This window comes from Lycorma delicatula, chromosome 3 (genome assembly GCF_047948215.1).
Source record: "Lycorma delicatula isolate Av1 chromosome 3, ASM4794821v1, whole genome shotgun sequence".
NCBI lineage: Eukaryota > Metazoa > Arthropoda > Insecta > Hemiptera > Fulgoridae > Lycorma > Lycorma delicatula.
In genome coordinates this window covers 61,419,142-61,437,055 of record NC_134457.1, presented here as the reverse complement: position 1 = coordinate 61,437,055, position 17,914 = coordinate 61,419,142, and the positions used below count along the sequence as shown (strand labels likewise).

Sequence of the window (17,914 nt, the reverse complement as noted above, 5' to 3'; positions counted from 1 at the left end):
AAAATAATCTTTATTACTAACGATACAAGAGAACAGTTGTTAGAATTACACTCAATCCCCAATAATATTTTTTAACAATTTGAAATAATGTATTCATAAGAAGTTTGTTGGGAAGTAATAAATTAATAAGTTTTATAAAATATCATTCTGTGCTGATTAAGCAGGAGCAAATTCAATTTTATTATTCATACGACGTAGAGATAATTTAGTTTTAAATGCAATAAATAATTAAGTAACAACTTAAAACCAAATTGAATAACCTCTATTATTACAGCTTATATTTATTTGTTCCAAATATTTTCAAAGTTGATGTTAAAATAATTACTATTGAAAGAGATATGTGAAATTAAGTTTGTTCAAATGGAAAATACGAAGCTAAAAGATCTAAAATTAAATGTGCGCGATAACTAATTAAAGAAATAAAATTGGTGAACCGTATATTAGGGTGTATGAGGTTAATTAATTTGACGTTTCCAGAGAACCTTCACTGAAATTGAAGAATAAAATATGTAAAATATATAACTCAATTTCTAACTTATAGATGTGTTGAAAATAAATTATTAATAAAGATTAGAAAGGAATAGAGACGTACATCCATCTAGATAAATGACGAAAAAAGGAATTAAATTCATCTGTTAATATTATTTTCGCTAATATATGGATAGTTAAATGAACGTTAATTATGTTATCTCTCAATTTAATTACATGTTAAACTAATAAACCTTTTACTATTCTGAAAACTGCACGCTAAACCCTTTAATTCCCATCCTGTCATGAAATACTAGTAAATGTAAACTACGGTACCTATCGAACGCTTTCGCGTTCTTGGAATTACTAATAATGAGTAACAGAAAGTAATAACATAAATATAAATAAATATATTTTTATTACCTGCCACGGTATTCCACCAAAGATTAAAAGCAGTCCGTTGTCTATATAAACACCGTAATCTTTACTATCAACATGACCTATCCAATCAACCTCTTGACTGGAAAGAGGAAGCACTTTATCGTTCATCCATGCAAATGGCACGCACATCCACTGTAAAAGAAATTCGAACTTGCCTTTAAGAGATTCGAAACAATTGTTCGATAATATTCTTTTAATGTATAGATTACGTACAATTTTTTTATAAAAATAAAATAATATTTATTTATAGTTTAAGCTTGCATAAAAAATATATAGTAGATTAGTGTAGATTAATTACTACTAATTAATGTCTTTGTAGTATTTATTGAAAACTATTTCATTAATTTAACAATGATCAAATTAATTTTTTTATCAATTACAAATCTACATGTAATTGTATAAATAAAGGCACATTACTTACCAGTCCGATGAATATGCTGAATAATTGTATAACATCTGTGTAGGCGACGCTGTACAGACCACCAAATAGTGTGTAGAAAACAGCAATACAGGAGCTTAATATCACACTGGTTCTTTGATCCATGTCAATAATTACACTGAGAGTGGCTCCTGCAATGAAAATAGTTGTAGCAGCTTTTAAATAAATGGAAGATCATAGCATTTTCTTAGGCTTACTAAAAAGACAGAAAAATGACTTATAAGGTATTTATTTTTATACCGTTTGGGGTTTATTAATCAAAATCTAGGTTCAAGTCAAAGTAAAAGTTCAGTAACTTTTAATTTTTCGTATACTTAAAGTTAATTTTTAAGTAATTAATTAAATACTTTAAGGCTTAATTAAAATTTTTTTTTAGAATGGCTAAATCTAAGTGTGATTAATATTTACATTTTATATATATATATATATATATATATATATATATATATATATACACCACGTATAACATCATTCTTAATTTAACAGTTTTTAGAATATATCTCAACGCAAATCCATACTTCACAAAATGAATTATAAGATTATCTTATTAAAAATCAGTTTTGCTTTCGTGAGTTTAATCTCAACGCTAGAAAGGTTTCTTCGCGGTGCTTAAGATAGTTGAATCTTTAGTAAAATTGTCCTTTACTCGCAATAAAGAAACCAAAAGAGGATTATAACAGATTAATCGAAATCAGAAAAGAGGATCATTAAAACCTGTAATTCAGTTTACTGCTGGTTTAAAGGGTTGTGGAAACAATGCATCTTAATTTACCGACTCTTAAAATAACTGCAGAAACCTTGAAAGTGGAGAGTAAAAAAAATGTATTTTTTAAACAATGAAATTCTGAATTTTCAAATCAAAAATAATTTTCAATTCTCAACATCAAACGAAGTAAAAGAATTCTCTAGATCTCACATCACAACTTAGAAAATGGAGTTGAAGAAGATGATAGGAAAACAGTTCAACAAACATAACATGAATGTAATGTTTTATAAGCGATTAACTTTTGAAATTATACTTCCTTTGGCGCGTTAGGAGAAACTGATCAGAGTGTATTTTCAGCAAGTTACGGAAGTTGCGCGCGCCGTTGTAACACACCATGAAGATTTGCGCAGGCCCAAGTGGATCAGTTTGCATGCACATAAGTGTAGTGTCTAATTCAGTCAGTTCAATGCAATTAATTGATTAGCACGTGTTTTAAACATAACAGATATTGAGTCTTAATAAATATATATTTATATACACGGATTTCTAAGACGGATATTTTAAAACTTGAATAATGTTCATAATCATAAAACTTTATTTATATTGCAGCGTATATTTATTTTTTTTTTTTATTGTAAAAATTGTGTATCAAGATTTGAAGTTATATTTATTTAAGTATTATTTTTTTATGAGAAAAATTATATTTTTTAAAGACAAAAATAACACACTTCAGATAAATTCTTGATTTCGCATAAATAATTTTAAATTTACCAAAAGCAAAATTTTTGATAAAATACACTTATAAAATAAAACTATTTGCATTATATTTTTCATATCATAAGCCACTGATAACCATCATGCCTATTCAATCATCATCGAAGAATTAATGGAACTAAAGTAATCGAAATATATTCGATAAACCTTGTTTTATACAACGAATACTTCCATACTTTCTAAACTGTAAAAAACAAATATTATTTAATTTAATTTATTATTTTTTCAAACTTTTATTCATGGTATTTAATATCGTCTATCGATCGTTTGACTCGGTTAAAATTTGTTTGAATGAGTAAAAAAAACTCTTTTATATTCACGCCAAAGAAGTATAACTCCTTACAGGCGTACAAAAGTATACACGAGCAGATTTTTTTTTTTAATTTTAATATAATTTTTTTTCTATAACTGTAATTTGCTGATACTAAAATTTTGTAGATTTGAACTAGATTTGTAGTTAATAGATTTATTGTTATTTTTGTTGCTAAATCCAATTTTAAAATTACTTTTCAAATTATTCCTTTTTAAACACTTTAGGAAACACTAAAAAAATAAGTAAATATTTTAAAAAGAATATCGTTCGTAATTATAAGCCGGGTACCCACTTATGTATTCGTATCATGATGTTGCAAATTAAGGTAAAGGTATATTTAGAACGTGTCATCCACTCACATTATTTATATTAATAGTCAACTGATAATAAATATTGGTTGATGACTGGGACTATTCCTGTAAAATGTACCTTAGCTTTTACGAGTGACTAATAAGGCCAGACATAACAATAATTGACGCGACTTTATAGTGTATTATTATGTGAACTCATTTTTCCACTATTTTGAAACTCTTTCGCGAACTCCAAACATTGAGGAGGAAGTGTATATGCTGTTTTTCTTTATGTTTCACAATCCTGTCCTTAAACATAAATTACTTATGTGTGTACACACACGCGCGCGCACCCAGAAATGAGTATTTTTAATTATTTCCTTTTCAGTTAAATTAGAAAACAAGTTACGCCCCAAAATTCGTTTAAAATATAAACGTAGATAGGCAATTAGATTGCTAAAAAATCGTCAACAGAAGACACTGCGCAAGAAATATATGCAAAACAAATAAATAGAACAAAGAAGCAGTAATAAATATTATTAATTGACAAACACTATAAAAATAAGTAGTATTCAATTCTGGAATTTTACAATTAAAAATAAACATGTAAAATCAAGAGTTTCTAAAGTTAAATTTAAGCTTTTATTGGCTAAAATGGAACACCTAAAAGTATTAATTTATTTTATCTTTTATTCTTAATCTATATATATAAAAATGTTATGTTCGTTTGGGTACAGCTTCAAAAACTCAAAATGTTCTGCGCCGATTGAGCTCAAATTTTAGCACGATATATAACCCGCATCAAAGATTGTTTTCATCTATTTTTAATAAATCTATCTATCTATTTTTAATTTGTACATTTTTAATTTGGAAATGTAAACAAAGGAAAACCAATCAGAACAATGCAAGATGGCCGCTGTCAAACAACGACCAATCACAAAGAGCCCGTATGGTCGTTGCCAATGTAAACAAAATCACAACTGATTAAGTGACAAATTTCTTTGAATTATATTTAACAGCTAAAACATTTGTATTTTATTAAAAAAAAACAAAAAAAAAACACCAAAACAAAAACAAAAGCCACAAGAAGGATGACTTACAGTAAATAAATTAAAACACGCAACTTTCTTATAGCCCAGATAGACTTAAGACTATGCAAACAAAAAAAGTCGAAATAACCAAATACCCAGAAAATAATATCCCTACATAATGACCATAACATAATTGTTTGGTCATAATATATGACCAAACAATCGTTTTTTGGTCATTTAGCGTTCTTTGCTATGTAAAAACAAAGAACAAAATGCACAAATAGTAACACTCAAAACCACACAACTAAGTATTCGTTTTTTTTTTGTTTTATCTAACCTCCGAAACCACCGTTATGCATTGCTTCAGATGATGATATGAATGATTTTTAGCGTATGAAAATGCCATGCCTGACCATGATTCCAACTCGGAACCACCGGATTAAAGTACGAGACGTTACCACTCGCGCCACGGAGGCCGGCAAACATATTCGTTAGGAGCGGAATAAAAACACAACTTACCAATATGGCGTTGTGTGTCAAACCAATTTTATACGGACTATAATTACTTTTAATACGCGAAACCCTTTGCAATGATTGAACATTAACTTAAACCTCTTCAAAAATTATTCCTTTTGAACTAAACCACATTTTGATATTATTGTTTCTCTATAACACGGCTGGAATTCTTTTCGTTTAATGATAAGAAGCGTTTTCGAAGACAATAACCGATTTCTCTTCCAAAGGACATAATACACCGCTAAACTATTTCTAAATAAATCAAATTCGTGTAATTTTTTTACGAATCGCGTTTTTATCAAAATCTCACCTTTTTCTCAATTGACCTGGGGGTTTTGTTTTCTTTGGAGACCGTAATTCATTAGTAGATTCATACTCGAGAATCACGTTGTACACTGAAGCAGCACAACTTCAACTACGTTAGCAGTTTATTAACATCTGAAATCAACGCCGTTTGATTATTCTGTAATTTGTAAGCATTTAAAATGATGTGTTTTTTCGCACGACTTAAGGGCTTTTTTTCGCAGGCCACAAATCTTCTTCATATATAAAAATGTTAAGTTCGTTTGTGTACGCTTTTTTTAACAGTCAGCTGTGTACCAGTGACCGCGCCATCTGCCGGAAGCGAGGGGAACACTCGCCATACTAGCTAACGACAACCGCAGTCACATGTGAAACAATACTTGTTCTCAATTACATTGTTTATTAACAAAAAAAAAAAAAACGTATCCACTTGCATCTGATTCAGATTATTATACAATCTGAATTAAATATTCACTTTAATCGAGGTACTTTTGTGTGATCGTGTCGTGATTGAGCTGCGCCTTTCACCAAGCTCTGAATTTATTAGAAAACGACCAACAGAGGGATATATGTATTAATGACGCGTGCAGCACTGCACATCCAAACCAAATTCGCGCATTATTCGCAATTATATTGACCGCTTGCTTCCCTTCATCTCCCACAGAGTTATAGGAAAGATATCGATCGCATATGGCTGAGGATATTTTGCATAGAGTACGCCTAGAAAATACCAATATGACCATGGAATTTACAGAAGGCATTTACAACGAAGCATTGATAAATATTGAAGGCAAGTGCTTAGCTATTGCAAATAAAGTTCTTAGTCAATTGGGAATGCCAGCACCCACCCGAGCTGCGATTGCTTTATTTGATGTGAATTTACGCCGTGAACAGAGTTACAACATTGGTGATCTTCAGTCATTTGTCCAATCAAACATTCCCAAATTAACCCGTGAACAGAAAGTCATTTATGATCGCATAATGCAAATGATAAATGACGGAGTTGGGGGGACCTTCTTCTTGGATGCGCCAGGAGGAACTGGTAAAAGATTCCTCATTAGATTGATTCTAGCAACGATTCGATCAAAAAATGACAATTATCCTGTTGCGGAATATTAATCGGCTAAAACTCTGCAACGGCACGCGACTTGCAGTTAAGAAATTGATGAATAACGTAGTGGAAGCAACGATTTTAACGGGGCCTTTCAAAGGTGAAGATGTCCTCATTCCTCGAATACTCATAATCCCGACCGATACACCATTTTAATTTAAAAGATTGCAATTCTCAATTCGATTGGCATTTGCAATCACAATCAATAAAGCTCAAGGTTAATCTTTAGAATTGTGTGGTTTAGATTTAGATGCGGATTGCTTCTCACATGGGCAACTGTATGTTGCGTTTTCCCGAGTCGGCAAACCAGATAGCCTTTATATCTACGCAGACAGTGGAAAAACAAAAAAAATATTGTACATCCACAAGTATTGCAAAATTAAACTTCTATGAAACGTATGCTTTGTTTTGTTTCTAATTTCTCATCCATGCAACCACAATGTGCCACAGAGAAGCGTGGCGGATAGAGCTTGTTCTTTCCATAAAATCCCGACTGAAAATAATTCTTTGTTTTATAATTTCGTAATTACTGTTAAGTGATCAATTAATTTTTTTAAATTATTATTTGTTTAGATTTACCATTTATATTTTTATGTGCAGTTTTTCGGGATTGTCTCCCTATTATAATTGTTTAACAATCAAAACAGCCGTCTCGGTTTAGATTAAACTAAAATTCTCTGTCTTATTTTCTAACTTATTTTAAGAAACACTTGTAACACTTCTTTATTTCCTTTCAATTGGTTAATTCAGTTTTACTTTACTTAGTGTGGACAGGGGTTGGTTATATTTCTACAGTTATAGTAATGAACGAAAAAATACAGTATATAATATATATATATATATATATATATATATATATATATATATACATACACACCCAGATGTATGATTGATATATAATTATTTTAAATTGAGTCAGGAACGGGTGATGAAGTTCTTTATTTACAACAAATAAAATTGCTTCGATATTTGTCTGGAAGGATTAACCGTAAACCTCGAGATACGTAGATGTAAATCGCAAAAATCACAGTACATGCGTGAAATTATTAAATGAAAACGAGAAAATTACAAAAAATAATGTCATAAAGGGTGTTAATTGAAAAAATATTTGTGTATTATTTAAATAAACATGAAGCAAGGACACAGATGAAGAAGGCTTAACTTAGTAATATTTTTTAAAACCGTTCAATGTAATAAAATTTTTTATGCTTTAATGAAAACAAAAACAGAAATGAGGCTCTTTCTTGTAAGTTGGATCTTAATGATGCGTAACAAAAAATATTTCTTTGTGTTGTAAAACACATAAATTTTACTCCTTTTGTATAGTGAAAGTAGATATATGTGTATATATATATATATATGCATATACGGCGGGGCTCGCTTTGCTCACCCGACCGTCTATCTAGAGAGGCCTGCCCCTACACTAGTACAGTGTTCGTTACCCTCATGGTTGTAAGAATAAAACTAATAAATAATAATAAAAGTATTCAGGCTTTATAGAAACCTGGAAAATAAACTAAATTACAATTGACAGATTATCCAGTAACTACGGTAACCAAAGTACACAAACCTTTGTCGAGGAAGACTTCACAACTTATTTCTCTTGTAATGATGACAGAAATATAACAATAAAGTAAAAAGGTTATCCTTTTTTTTTATGAATATCTTTAATAGATAATTTCACTTCTAAGGGGGCTAGGGTCTCAATCTATGGCTTAAAACCTTCTCTGGGGTAACACGAATGTATCCCGCAAATTTTAAAGCAGTCGATTCCGGAACGCGAGAACAGAACAAATTTTCAGCTTTGCATGAATAATATATATATATATATATATATATATATATATATATATATATATATATATATACATATATATATTTTAGGAATAAATGGTTAAGAATTCAGTTATGTCAAATAGCAAATAATTTTCTTCGGTTAGAAATGCTCTGGTATCGTCTAAATACATAGAAATTATGAATGATCTGTGATTTTTATGTTTACTGATGACTACCAAGATGACATATAAATCAAGCTTTTACATTTTTGTGTAAGAAAAATTTCGAAGACGAATAAATAAATTTTATTTAAGCTCTAAATCAAAGAATAAAATAATTAAATTAAATAAACTAAATTTCAAGGATATTATTTCTATATATTATTTTGTTGTGTTGAATATAAATTTCTTCGATGACAGATCTAGTGGAACTACCAAAACCGTAGTACTGACCGGATCAGAAAATAGAACTGGATTATCCGAAAATAACGAACCGAAACGGAACAATAATTTATATTGCATCGAGACAATAAGTAACTCAGCAGAACTTACAAAAAGTAAAATTACTTACAATTAACGAAAACAGAAAAACAAATCACAAACATAAAACAAATAATCGCAGAAACACACACACTAGATTAAACGAACACGGACAGATAACAACAGACGGGGGAACAGAAATAAAATCAGGAACTAGTAAAGACGATAGAGACAGTGGAAAATATAGGTCTTCATCATCCACCACAGAAACCAAAACAAAAACTGGAGAACAACATCAAAAAGAATCTACAAACAAAAAGCAGAAATCGCCAAATTTGACCACGGAAATCAAAATCACATCATTTACTTTACTAACAAATAAGGAGGACCGGAACGTGAGACAGAATTGGACGAAATCTCCAATACAACGATGCGGGACTTACAGAAGTGTATGTCACAACGCAAAAAATTCACAATCTTAAAGCGTGCACTATATTGAATCTGTAACGGTGTCGGAACTTTCAATAAATTTACTCTTTCACCTAGTCCAAAATTTCGATCCAAAAAGATGTTACTTGCGCAATTCCTAGCAACGCCAGCCCGAACAAACCGACATTATGTTTCAAAACATATGTTAATAGATGATGAGCATTAGTACACCAAGAGTAGAAATTAATGACATACGCTGATATTTAAATTTCTAGACCAAACATGAACAGGTTAGTTTCCAGACATTTTTTTGTTTAGTATTTAGCTTCCAAAATAAGATGTGGGTACAAGACACGTGCGCGCACGCGCACACTGAGTATTCAAAAATTTTAAAGCCGATTGCTTTACATAATGCAGTCTCGTTTTAATTTTAAGCTTAATATTTCACCTTAATACCGTTGCTTCAAAGTGTACAAACTAAAATGTATCAGACATTACAGAAACTGTAATTTCGCTCAGCTTAAAGTTGCAAATATACTGTAAATTTAAATTACTGTAAAATTAAAAATTAACCATAACCAATCCATGTCTCTCTAAAACAAAGGGATGGAATTGCGCTGATACAAACAAGCAACAACTAATAAATAATTAATTTTTGTTACAAATGTAATCAACACAAAAAATACAACTCACCAAGAGCAGCAAAAATCCCAGCCGCCCAAAACACCTCTCCGCACAAGGCCGGAAGAAATAAAAGCCCTCCCATTCTGCCACCAAACGTGTCTTGTAATGGATCTAACATCGTGATATATCCTTGGCGACGCATTTCATTGGCAAAAAATATACCACCTGTAAATTTACAAATACAATTAATATAAAAAACCGCTTACTGAACGTTTAAATTAAGAATATTTCATTACTTCGTTCTCTATACAATTCATGTAAAAACAATTTCAGTACTTTTTAATCTGCTGTTAATGATAAGGATATATAATAAAAAGGGAGAAAATATATGTTTTCATGATTCACATTACTTAATTTTTGTGACAGAACACTAATCGAAAATTACATACATCTTTTGCTACTCCTTTGTCAAATGAATCGAACAGTTTTTCCTATCCATATGCTCAATGCAAATTGACTGAGAGTGATTAAGATTGTTAGGAAAATATCAGATATCACATAAGAGAATAACTGAAATTGCTATTGCGTTATTTTTTTATTGTTCGTCGTCTTTATAGGTTTTGAAGAAAATTTGATTTCATAAAGTTTCGATCGTAGATTTGAAGAAAATTTATTTATTTATCTCGCTAAGTGAAGCTAGATAGATTCAAAGATGATAGAGCTGTTTTATGAAAATATAGACCTAAATTGATCGATGTTTCTCGAAGTGGTAAAGTGGTAGATATTATTACTGGTAATTTTGTGGCTAACAGTTTTATCTAAATTTATCGGAGACTGAAAGAGTTAATTACAAATTACAGGAGCTTCATTGCTTTGTGAATATGAGCTACCTCTTTGAGACTTGGACTAGGGATATAGCGGACAAATTTAATGAAAATTTATTAGCTATAATTATATTTTTTTATTTAGATTCATATATATATATATATATATAAATTTTAATGACAATACATTTTATATATGTTATAAAATGTATATATTTATGTATCATACAATTGCAAATTAAGAAAAAAAGATTTACTTATTTTTTAAGTGGAGACTGTATTCGTTAGTATTTAACTTATAGTAATAATCGTAAAGAAAAACTCTCAACCCTAGGATTCCTTTATAAGCATACTCCTCGAAGGTTTTGTCCTGGCTTTGCCATTTGTTTATTGACATCAACTTTAATCTTATTTTTCTGTAATCATATCCAGTTGAAGCAAATACAAGTCTCACCAAAGTTTATACATTCTCAGAATTTAATCTCAATGTTGGTAACCTCAACACTGATTCGGTATTATTTTAACCCTGTAAAAAATTGTCTGTCATATAAACTTACCGAACACGAGACTGAGTGCATAACCAAAAGGCGCTTGACACCAAACAAGGCCGGTTGTGTAAATGGCCTCAGCTGATCCGTTTATGTAACCACCACCGACCCATGTCGCTGTAAAAAAAATAAATAGAATTGCGCTGATAAAATAAAAACAAGGCAATTAATAAATTAGTATTTACCGTTATAAATCTAATAAATGCGTATATTAATATTTGACTAAAGATTACAGATACAATCACTACAACCTGGATTTTAGTTTAGATAGGTATGAGTCTGTCTGCTGAATTCAATCAGTTGCATTCAAACATATTATATGATTTTTTCTCTTAGGTGAAGTTCATGCTAAATTAATATTTAGACGGTAAAAGCCTCTAAAGTAAGCTTAGTCCACCTCTTATGTAATCGTTTATGCATTATTGCTTAATTATTATTGCATTTTTTAAAAAATAACAGTATAATATAATTCAACATAGTATTTTCTTTGTTTTTCTTACGAAATTACAGTGAGAAATAGTAGTGTATACATAATGCTTTTACTACAACGTATTAAAGAAGGGCGAACAGAAAAGAGGGCTTGATGATAAATCCTTATTCTCAATAAGAGATAAATCACGAACAAACTCATATAAACATGCTTGAACATGAGAGAATATAAGTCGACAGCAACTCAAGAGTCATAATCGCCATCAGTAAGAGAACACATAAGCCATTAAGTTCATCGATTGAAATAAAAGTATAACAATTGTTTCGCTGTTTTTAAACCATCTAATAAAAAATATATGCTCTGTGATACAAGTTGCTTATAACAGTCAATCAAAATGTAACAAACATCTTGATATTGGTTTTTTTATAAATTACAACAATGATGTGTCGAGCAGAATTTTCATTTCTTCATTCAAATGCACTGCTAGTTCGTACGTTGAATGAATGAGATTCGAGTGTCCCCAAACAATCCAGTCGAGGAAAAGATTTAAATCTAAACAGTATTCTTCTTTTTACCATAAAAATAATATATATAAATTAAATCCTACTGCATCATTCATCTACAAGAAGTGGATGGACTGATGTCAGTCACAGGTTTTAGTTACTGGCACACCTAGATCAAGCTTTTTCCAACATCTCTCGGCAACCTATTTCATTCTATCCAAGTCTTTTAACCATTTTAGTAATTGCATTTGTTTTATATGCTTATTGATCTCTTTTGCACTGTCTTTTTCGTGATCTTAATTTCCTTCATCTCTTTCATACATTTTTTCTTACCAGTTAATGATCACTAAATGCTAATTAAACACATTCAAATAATCGAATGTACTTTTAATAATTTATTAAAACACACAAACTAATGATTTTTTATAGACCAGTACATCATATTTACCTGTCATAGTAAATATCCCGACGAAAAGTCCGATCGACCTGCCGGCCAACATGACTTCCTCTTCAGAGTCATTTCCGGCTTGTTTTTTACGTGCGGCCCAGATACCGACTCCCAAAATAAGAAGATAAAATATAACCACTGAAACCACTCCCCACACATTGATCATTTCCTGAAAATCATAATCACATTGATTTAAAGAAAGAAATTATTATTATTATTTCTTATCGTAGAGAATTGGTTTATTTATTCGTATTTAAGATTAAATGTATAACTAATAGCCAGTTTACTTTTGAAAATAAATGTCTGTGACAGACATAAATAAAAATTCTTTCAGATATGTAAAAGGGTAAATGCACAAATGATTTTTGCTTTTGGGCATATTCAAATGGAGATGAACAAGGAAGATAAAGAGTGATAGAAATTTGGCAACCCTGTAAATAAAATATTTCATTTTATCTTAAAATGATGATTAAAATCCTTTAACATTGCAACGAATAAAATAAAATATTGGCATATTAATTGTGATACTAAAATAAAATTTAACAATCAATAATAATTTTAGCCGATGGTAATGTCGTTTACAAAAGCGGAAGGTACTTTCAAATAATATTTCCTTTTTTACCGTCTGAAGCCCGCGAGAGTTACTAAAATATGTAGTCGCTTATTAATTAATTTTGTTATAATCAATAAAAACCTAACACTGTGATTTTAGATTTTGAATTCAGTGCGCAATTAAATCTGTTTTCCCAATATCCCAAGTTCGTGAGTATAGGTTTCATTTCGGACAATCTTGGTATAGAAAATTAGAAAATCTAGGTTTGCGCGATTTCAATTGCTGCCATTATAATGAAACGAATATCTGCTTGAAATTATTCTTGAATTACCTTTCCTGCCACCTGTAGAAGTACCGTATATTTATACAGAACTAAATAGCATAGCTCCATAAAATTACAAATGTATTACTAATTTCTTGGATTTCATTGTATACACATATTTGATACCTCCAATTAATTTTCCTCCTCATGTATGGGCCACTGAGCCAACTGATGAGACATTGCCGATAATAAAAAACGGGGCTGAGACTTTTCATCGGAGTTTGAAATCATTATAACACTAAAAAACTCGTATGTTTGTATATTCCTTGAACATTTGAAAGAGTTAAAAAGTGAAACGTATAAAAATTAATTGTGAAATGAAATCACTTGCTCCAAAAGAAAAACGGAAACTGACGAAACTGAAGCAAAATTGGTACGATTTCACAAACAGAAGGATTTTTATTTGTGTAAATGTACCAATTATAGCCTAGATATATTTCAAGCGTCGGCTGTAAAACCACTACAAGATAAATATTACTTTTTTTTTATATGTGACATTGTCATCTTCTCTCCGTGGTGAGTAATTTGTACTTTTGACCTACAATTCGGATTTGTATTTTTGTCCTACATTATTCTTGTTCATTCGTGTTTTTTCATATATATTATCAATGTTTGTGTTTATGTCCCCTAACCAAACATATGTGTATATTTAATATAATTGTTTATTCACTGATATAATGAAGAATTTCTTAGATGTAAGAAATGAACTGATGACCAGTATGATACAAAATTAGTAAAGTTATTACGATACAGGTGATGCAATTAACTGCCAACGAGTGGGTAGGAAGAGTAAGCGCTTGGCTACTTGAGCAGGGATTGAAGTTGGCACCGAACAAGACAACGATGGTACTCTAACTGAACGCAGGCAGTTACACAAATGATGATCCGGATCGACGGCCATACGGTACAGGAGATTAGAAACGCTAGGTACCTAAGAGTATAGCTAGATGGATCCGCTTCACTGTCCATATCCAAAAGGTGATAGAAAGAGAGCGGAACGAGTTCTGGTAGATTTGGGAAATATCCTGTCGATCAAAGGAGGCCCACGGACCAGCAAGCGCAGGATGTTGCTGTCTGTAGCAACCTCGATATTGTTCTACGCGGTCCCGGTATGGTATGAGGCGTTGGAGGTTAGGAGGAACGTCGGAAGGCTTTCCTCAATCCAACGCCGGGCCAATATAAGGATTATCTCGATATATAGAACCATATCGGGAGTAGCGGTGGAGGTTATAGCAGGAATGCCACCAATTTATCCCCGAGATGAAAAGAGTGTTTGATGGAACATCAAAGGCGGAGGCCAGACGATAACGCACAGCTGAATGGCAGTCTGATTAGGAGGCGTCAACGAACGGTGCCTGGACGAAGAAGCTCATACCGCGCCTCGAACCACGGCTCCGAAGGGGATTTGGGGAAGTGGACTACTCCCTGACCCAGCTCCTCTCGGGCATGGAGGGTTTGGGACCCAAAGATTTAGCAAGAGGGACACTCGGACTTGTATCTATTGCGAGGAAGAGGATTCAGTGGAGCATATATTATTTCAATGTAGAACATGGGAAGGGGTCAAAGGGCTGAAGGGACTTAGCTGGTTGACGCTAGACACTTTGGTGGGATACATGATCCAGGGTTGGAGGCAATGTGCTGAAGTTGCGTCACTGGCCTCACAGATACTGCAGACTAAAGGCAGGGAAGAAGCACTCTGAGGCGTAGAGTTGGGGAAATACGTTGGAAAGGACAAAGGAGTTATGGAATAGGAATACCAATTCTACCAGGGTTGGTGCTGCAACCGCCCTTAAGCGTAATAAGCTTAGGTATTAGATTAAGATTCTTAGTAATTAGTACATTCTGAATTGTAATTGTTCAAATTATTATGTTTTTTGTCTTGTTTTATATTTGATTTATTTGTCTACCCGTGATATGGGCAGACTTGTAATATTTTGTAAAATACTCATACGGGATGTACTCTAATTTCAGTAATAATTTTTTGCCGTCATATTGTGTAATTTCTATCGGCTAAAATATTATGTATCTGTAAATAACTTCTTGGAAGAGTGTAATTAACGCCTTATTTTGAATTAAATTGGGGTGACACCGGAACTATGTTTGGCTCGTGTTGAACTGGTGGGCATCATTGATTTGTAACCTGTAAATATTGTATATAAATGTTAGTTGTATTGTGTATATTGCCTAATATTAATAACTGACTGGTTGTGGCGGTGGGCAAGAATGTTCCGTTGCACTGAGCTGGCAGTCATGGCCGAATTGAGATATGTTATCAAATTTATTGTTAATATATTTTGTAAAAAGTATTTTGTAATAACTTGTGTGTTGTTATAATATAAGCTAATTTTGTTGTGCTCGTGGGCACCATTGATTGTGGCGCTAAGCTTGTGATCATAGCCGTTCTGGGCTATGCTGATAATCATGTGTTTGTAAATAATGTAATTAGGTTAGTGATTTGATTGTATTCTTTTGTATTCGATGTTCTATATTTTTTTGTAAGAGTAATGTCAGCACTAGTAGCTTCCCTTAACAGCTTAAAGATGATCAATCAAGTCCTCAACACAGCACGGGAAAGAGGTATGCAAGAAGAGCGGGAGACATTAGAATAAAAAGAAAAAAATATATACATAAATGTATATATTTAGGGGAGAGATTTCAAAAAATAAAGTAAGTTGGGACGAAACGTGGCGACATCTAGGGGCCAGGCAGGCAGCCTCCTTCCCTAGGAAACTTGGCTCGCTCGCTTGCAAGAGCGGGGAAGTCGGGGTGCTTCCGATGATGGCACGGAGGACCCTGATGGATGAGAGGCGTGGTGAGGGGAAGGGCATGCGAAATGCATATCTGGAACCTAATAGGTTTGGGCCGGGAAGGGCAGCTTCCCTGGGGAGGGGTATCTCGGCTATCTAGAAGCGGAAGTCGGATTGTTCATATGATCCTGGGGAAACCCCGATGGAGGCCTCTGGGAGGGCCAAGTCAGGATGGGGCAATCTGCTGCCACGACACTCCGGAGCGATCGAGGTAATGCTTTAAGACTGTACCGGTCGCTGTGGGAATGTTTAAAAAAAAAAGATGATGCAATTATATAAAAGGTTATTGCAATGTTTTACTTGTAGTATCAAACTACAGGTGTAATAGGTAGATGTAATAACAATAATAATAATAATAATAATAATAATGTTTTTTTTATGCCTGTTTCGTATTATTTTAAATTTAGTAATGTCCAATTATTGTAGAAAGGCTTTAAGTATAATAACATTTCACATGACAATATTTTCAGTTTTGAAGGTTGAATGAAATCAGTTAAACTTGACAAAATTATTAAATTACATATTTATCAATAGATACAAAAAAAAAATAATTTCAGTTTTGAAACCGACAAGACTGTTTTTTGACACGTATGGCCTATGAACTCTAGACCTACTCATTTTGTATAAAAATCGACATATTGAAATCTTTAACGAAATTGAAAAATTAATTTAACAAGTAAAAATAAGAATGGAATGGTATTTTCAATCACACTTTATTGTTGAAGGTTTGATCTTGTACTTGTTACGCTAATAATCTTATATATTAGCAACGTTGTAAGCAATTTTACCAGGAAAATTTAACATCACTGATGAAATTTATATATTTATATATATATATATATATATTTTTTTTTTTTTCAATTTTTAATATAGTGTTCAAAAACGAAATATGTGCAAAGAACTCTTACCTAACAGAAACTTAATGAATAAATTCTAACAGTCGGCGATCTTTCCATCAGCTATACAGACCACCATTTGTAACGGAAAATTCAATTAAAATTTTTGTTAAAAAATATACATAGATCATTATTCCTAACAGCAAGAAATCTCACCGAAATATTTAATAAGATTCAGAAAATGCATTTGACTGTCATAAATACACAAACAGTTGTAAATAAGGACCCACCTTCGCTCAGTCAATAGAAATAATTAATTTTTTTTTTGCAATATAAAGAATAGTAGTATGAGTACGTGAAAGCAATGTAGAGCAAGATTCGAATGTATAGGAAAATATTGTTTCTGGATAGAAAGTAAGTAGAATGGTAAACTTCGAACGAAAGTGGGGAATTAAGAAATAAGGAAATATCATGAAGAGAAATTTTAAGTATTAATAGTGAAAAAGCAAAAATAAAAATAATAATAAATTCAAGGAAATGTCAAAAAAACCACTAAAAAATAGTTAAACACGAAAAAAATGTGTGAAAGATTGAGGCGGCTGAGAAAAGAATGCAGTAAAGGAGAAAAAGAATTGTTTTCTCTACTTAAAGCAAAATATTCATAAAAATGTAATCCTGGATGACATAAATCGATAAAGAGGAAAAGATCAAATAGAAGGATTACGATGGAAAGATAAATTTAGTAAAATTATTAGTTTTAATTTGTTTTTTCAGTTTATAAGCTAAAAATTCCACTACAATAATTTAATGATATTTGTTACTTTTTGCAACAAATAATCAAGCAATATAAAACTTGAATTTGATAATTAATTATAAACTACAATCACTGATTTTATGTGTGACAATAAGAATCATATGCTTATAATCATTTCAGAAGTTCAAT

The 17,914-nt window shown here is 31.6% G+C and overlaps 1 protein-coding gene across 1 annotated transcript in view; it reads right to left on the bottom strand.

The window, feature by feature from the left end:
- ChT (choline transporter) overlaps positions 1 to 12,619 on the bottom strand; it is a 46,978-nt gene extending 34,359 nt beyond the window's left edge. The window contains exons 1-5 of the mRNA XM_075359128.1: positions 12,454 to 12,619; positions 11,082 to 11,189; positions 9,770 to 9,925; positions 1,331 to 1,479; positions 892 to 1,041 (exon numbers count right to left, since the gene is read on the bottom strand). Of these exons, the coding sequence (XP_075215243.1) occupies positions 892 to 1,041; positions 1,331 to 1,479; positions 9,770 to 9,925; positions 11,082 to 11,189; positions 12,454 to 12,619 (729 nt within the window). The remainder of the gene's footprint in view (positions 1 to 891; positions 1,042 to 1,330; positions 1,480 to 9,769; positions 9,926 to 11,081; positions 11,190 to 12,453) is intronic.
- Between the last annotated feature and the right edge of the window lie 5,295 nt (positions 12,620 to 17,914).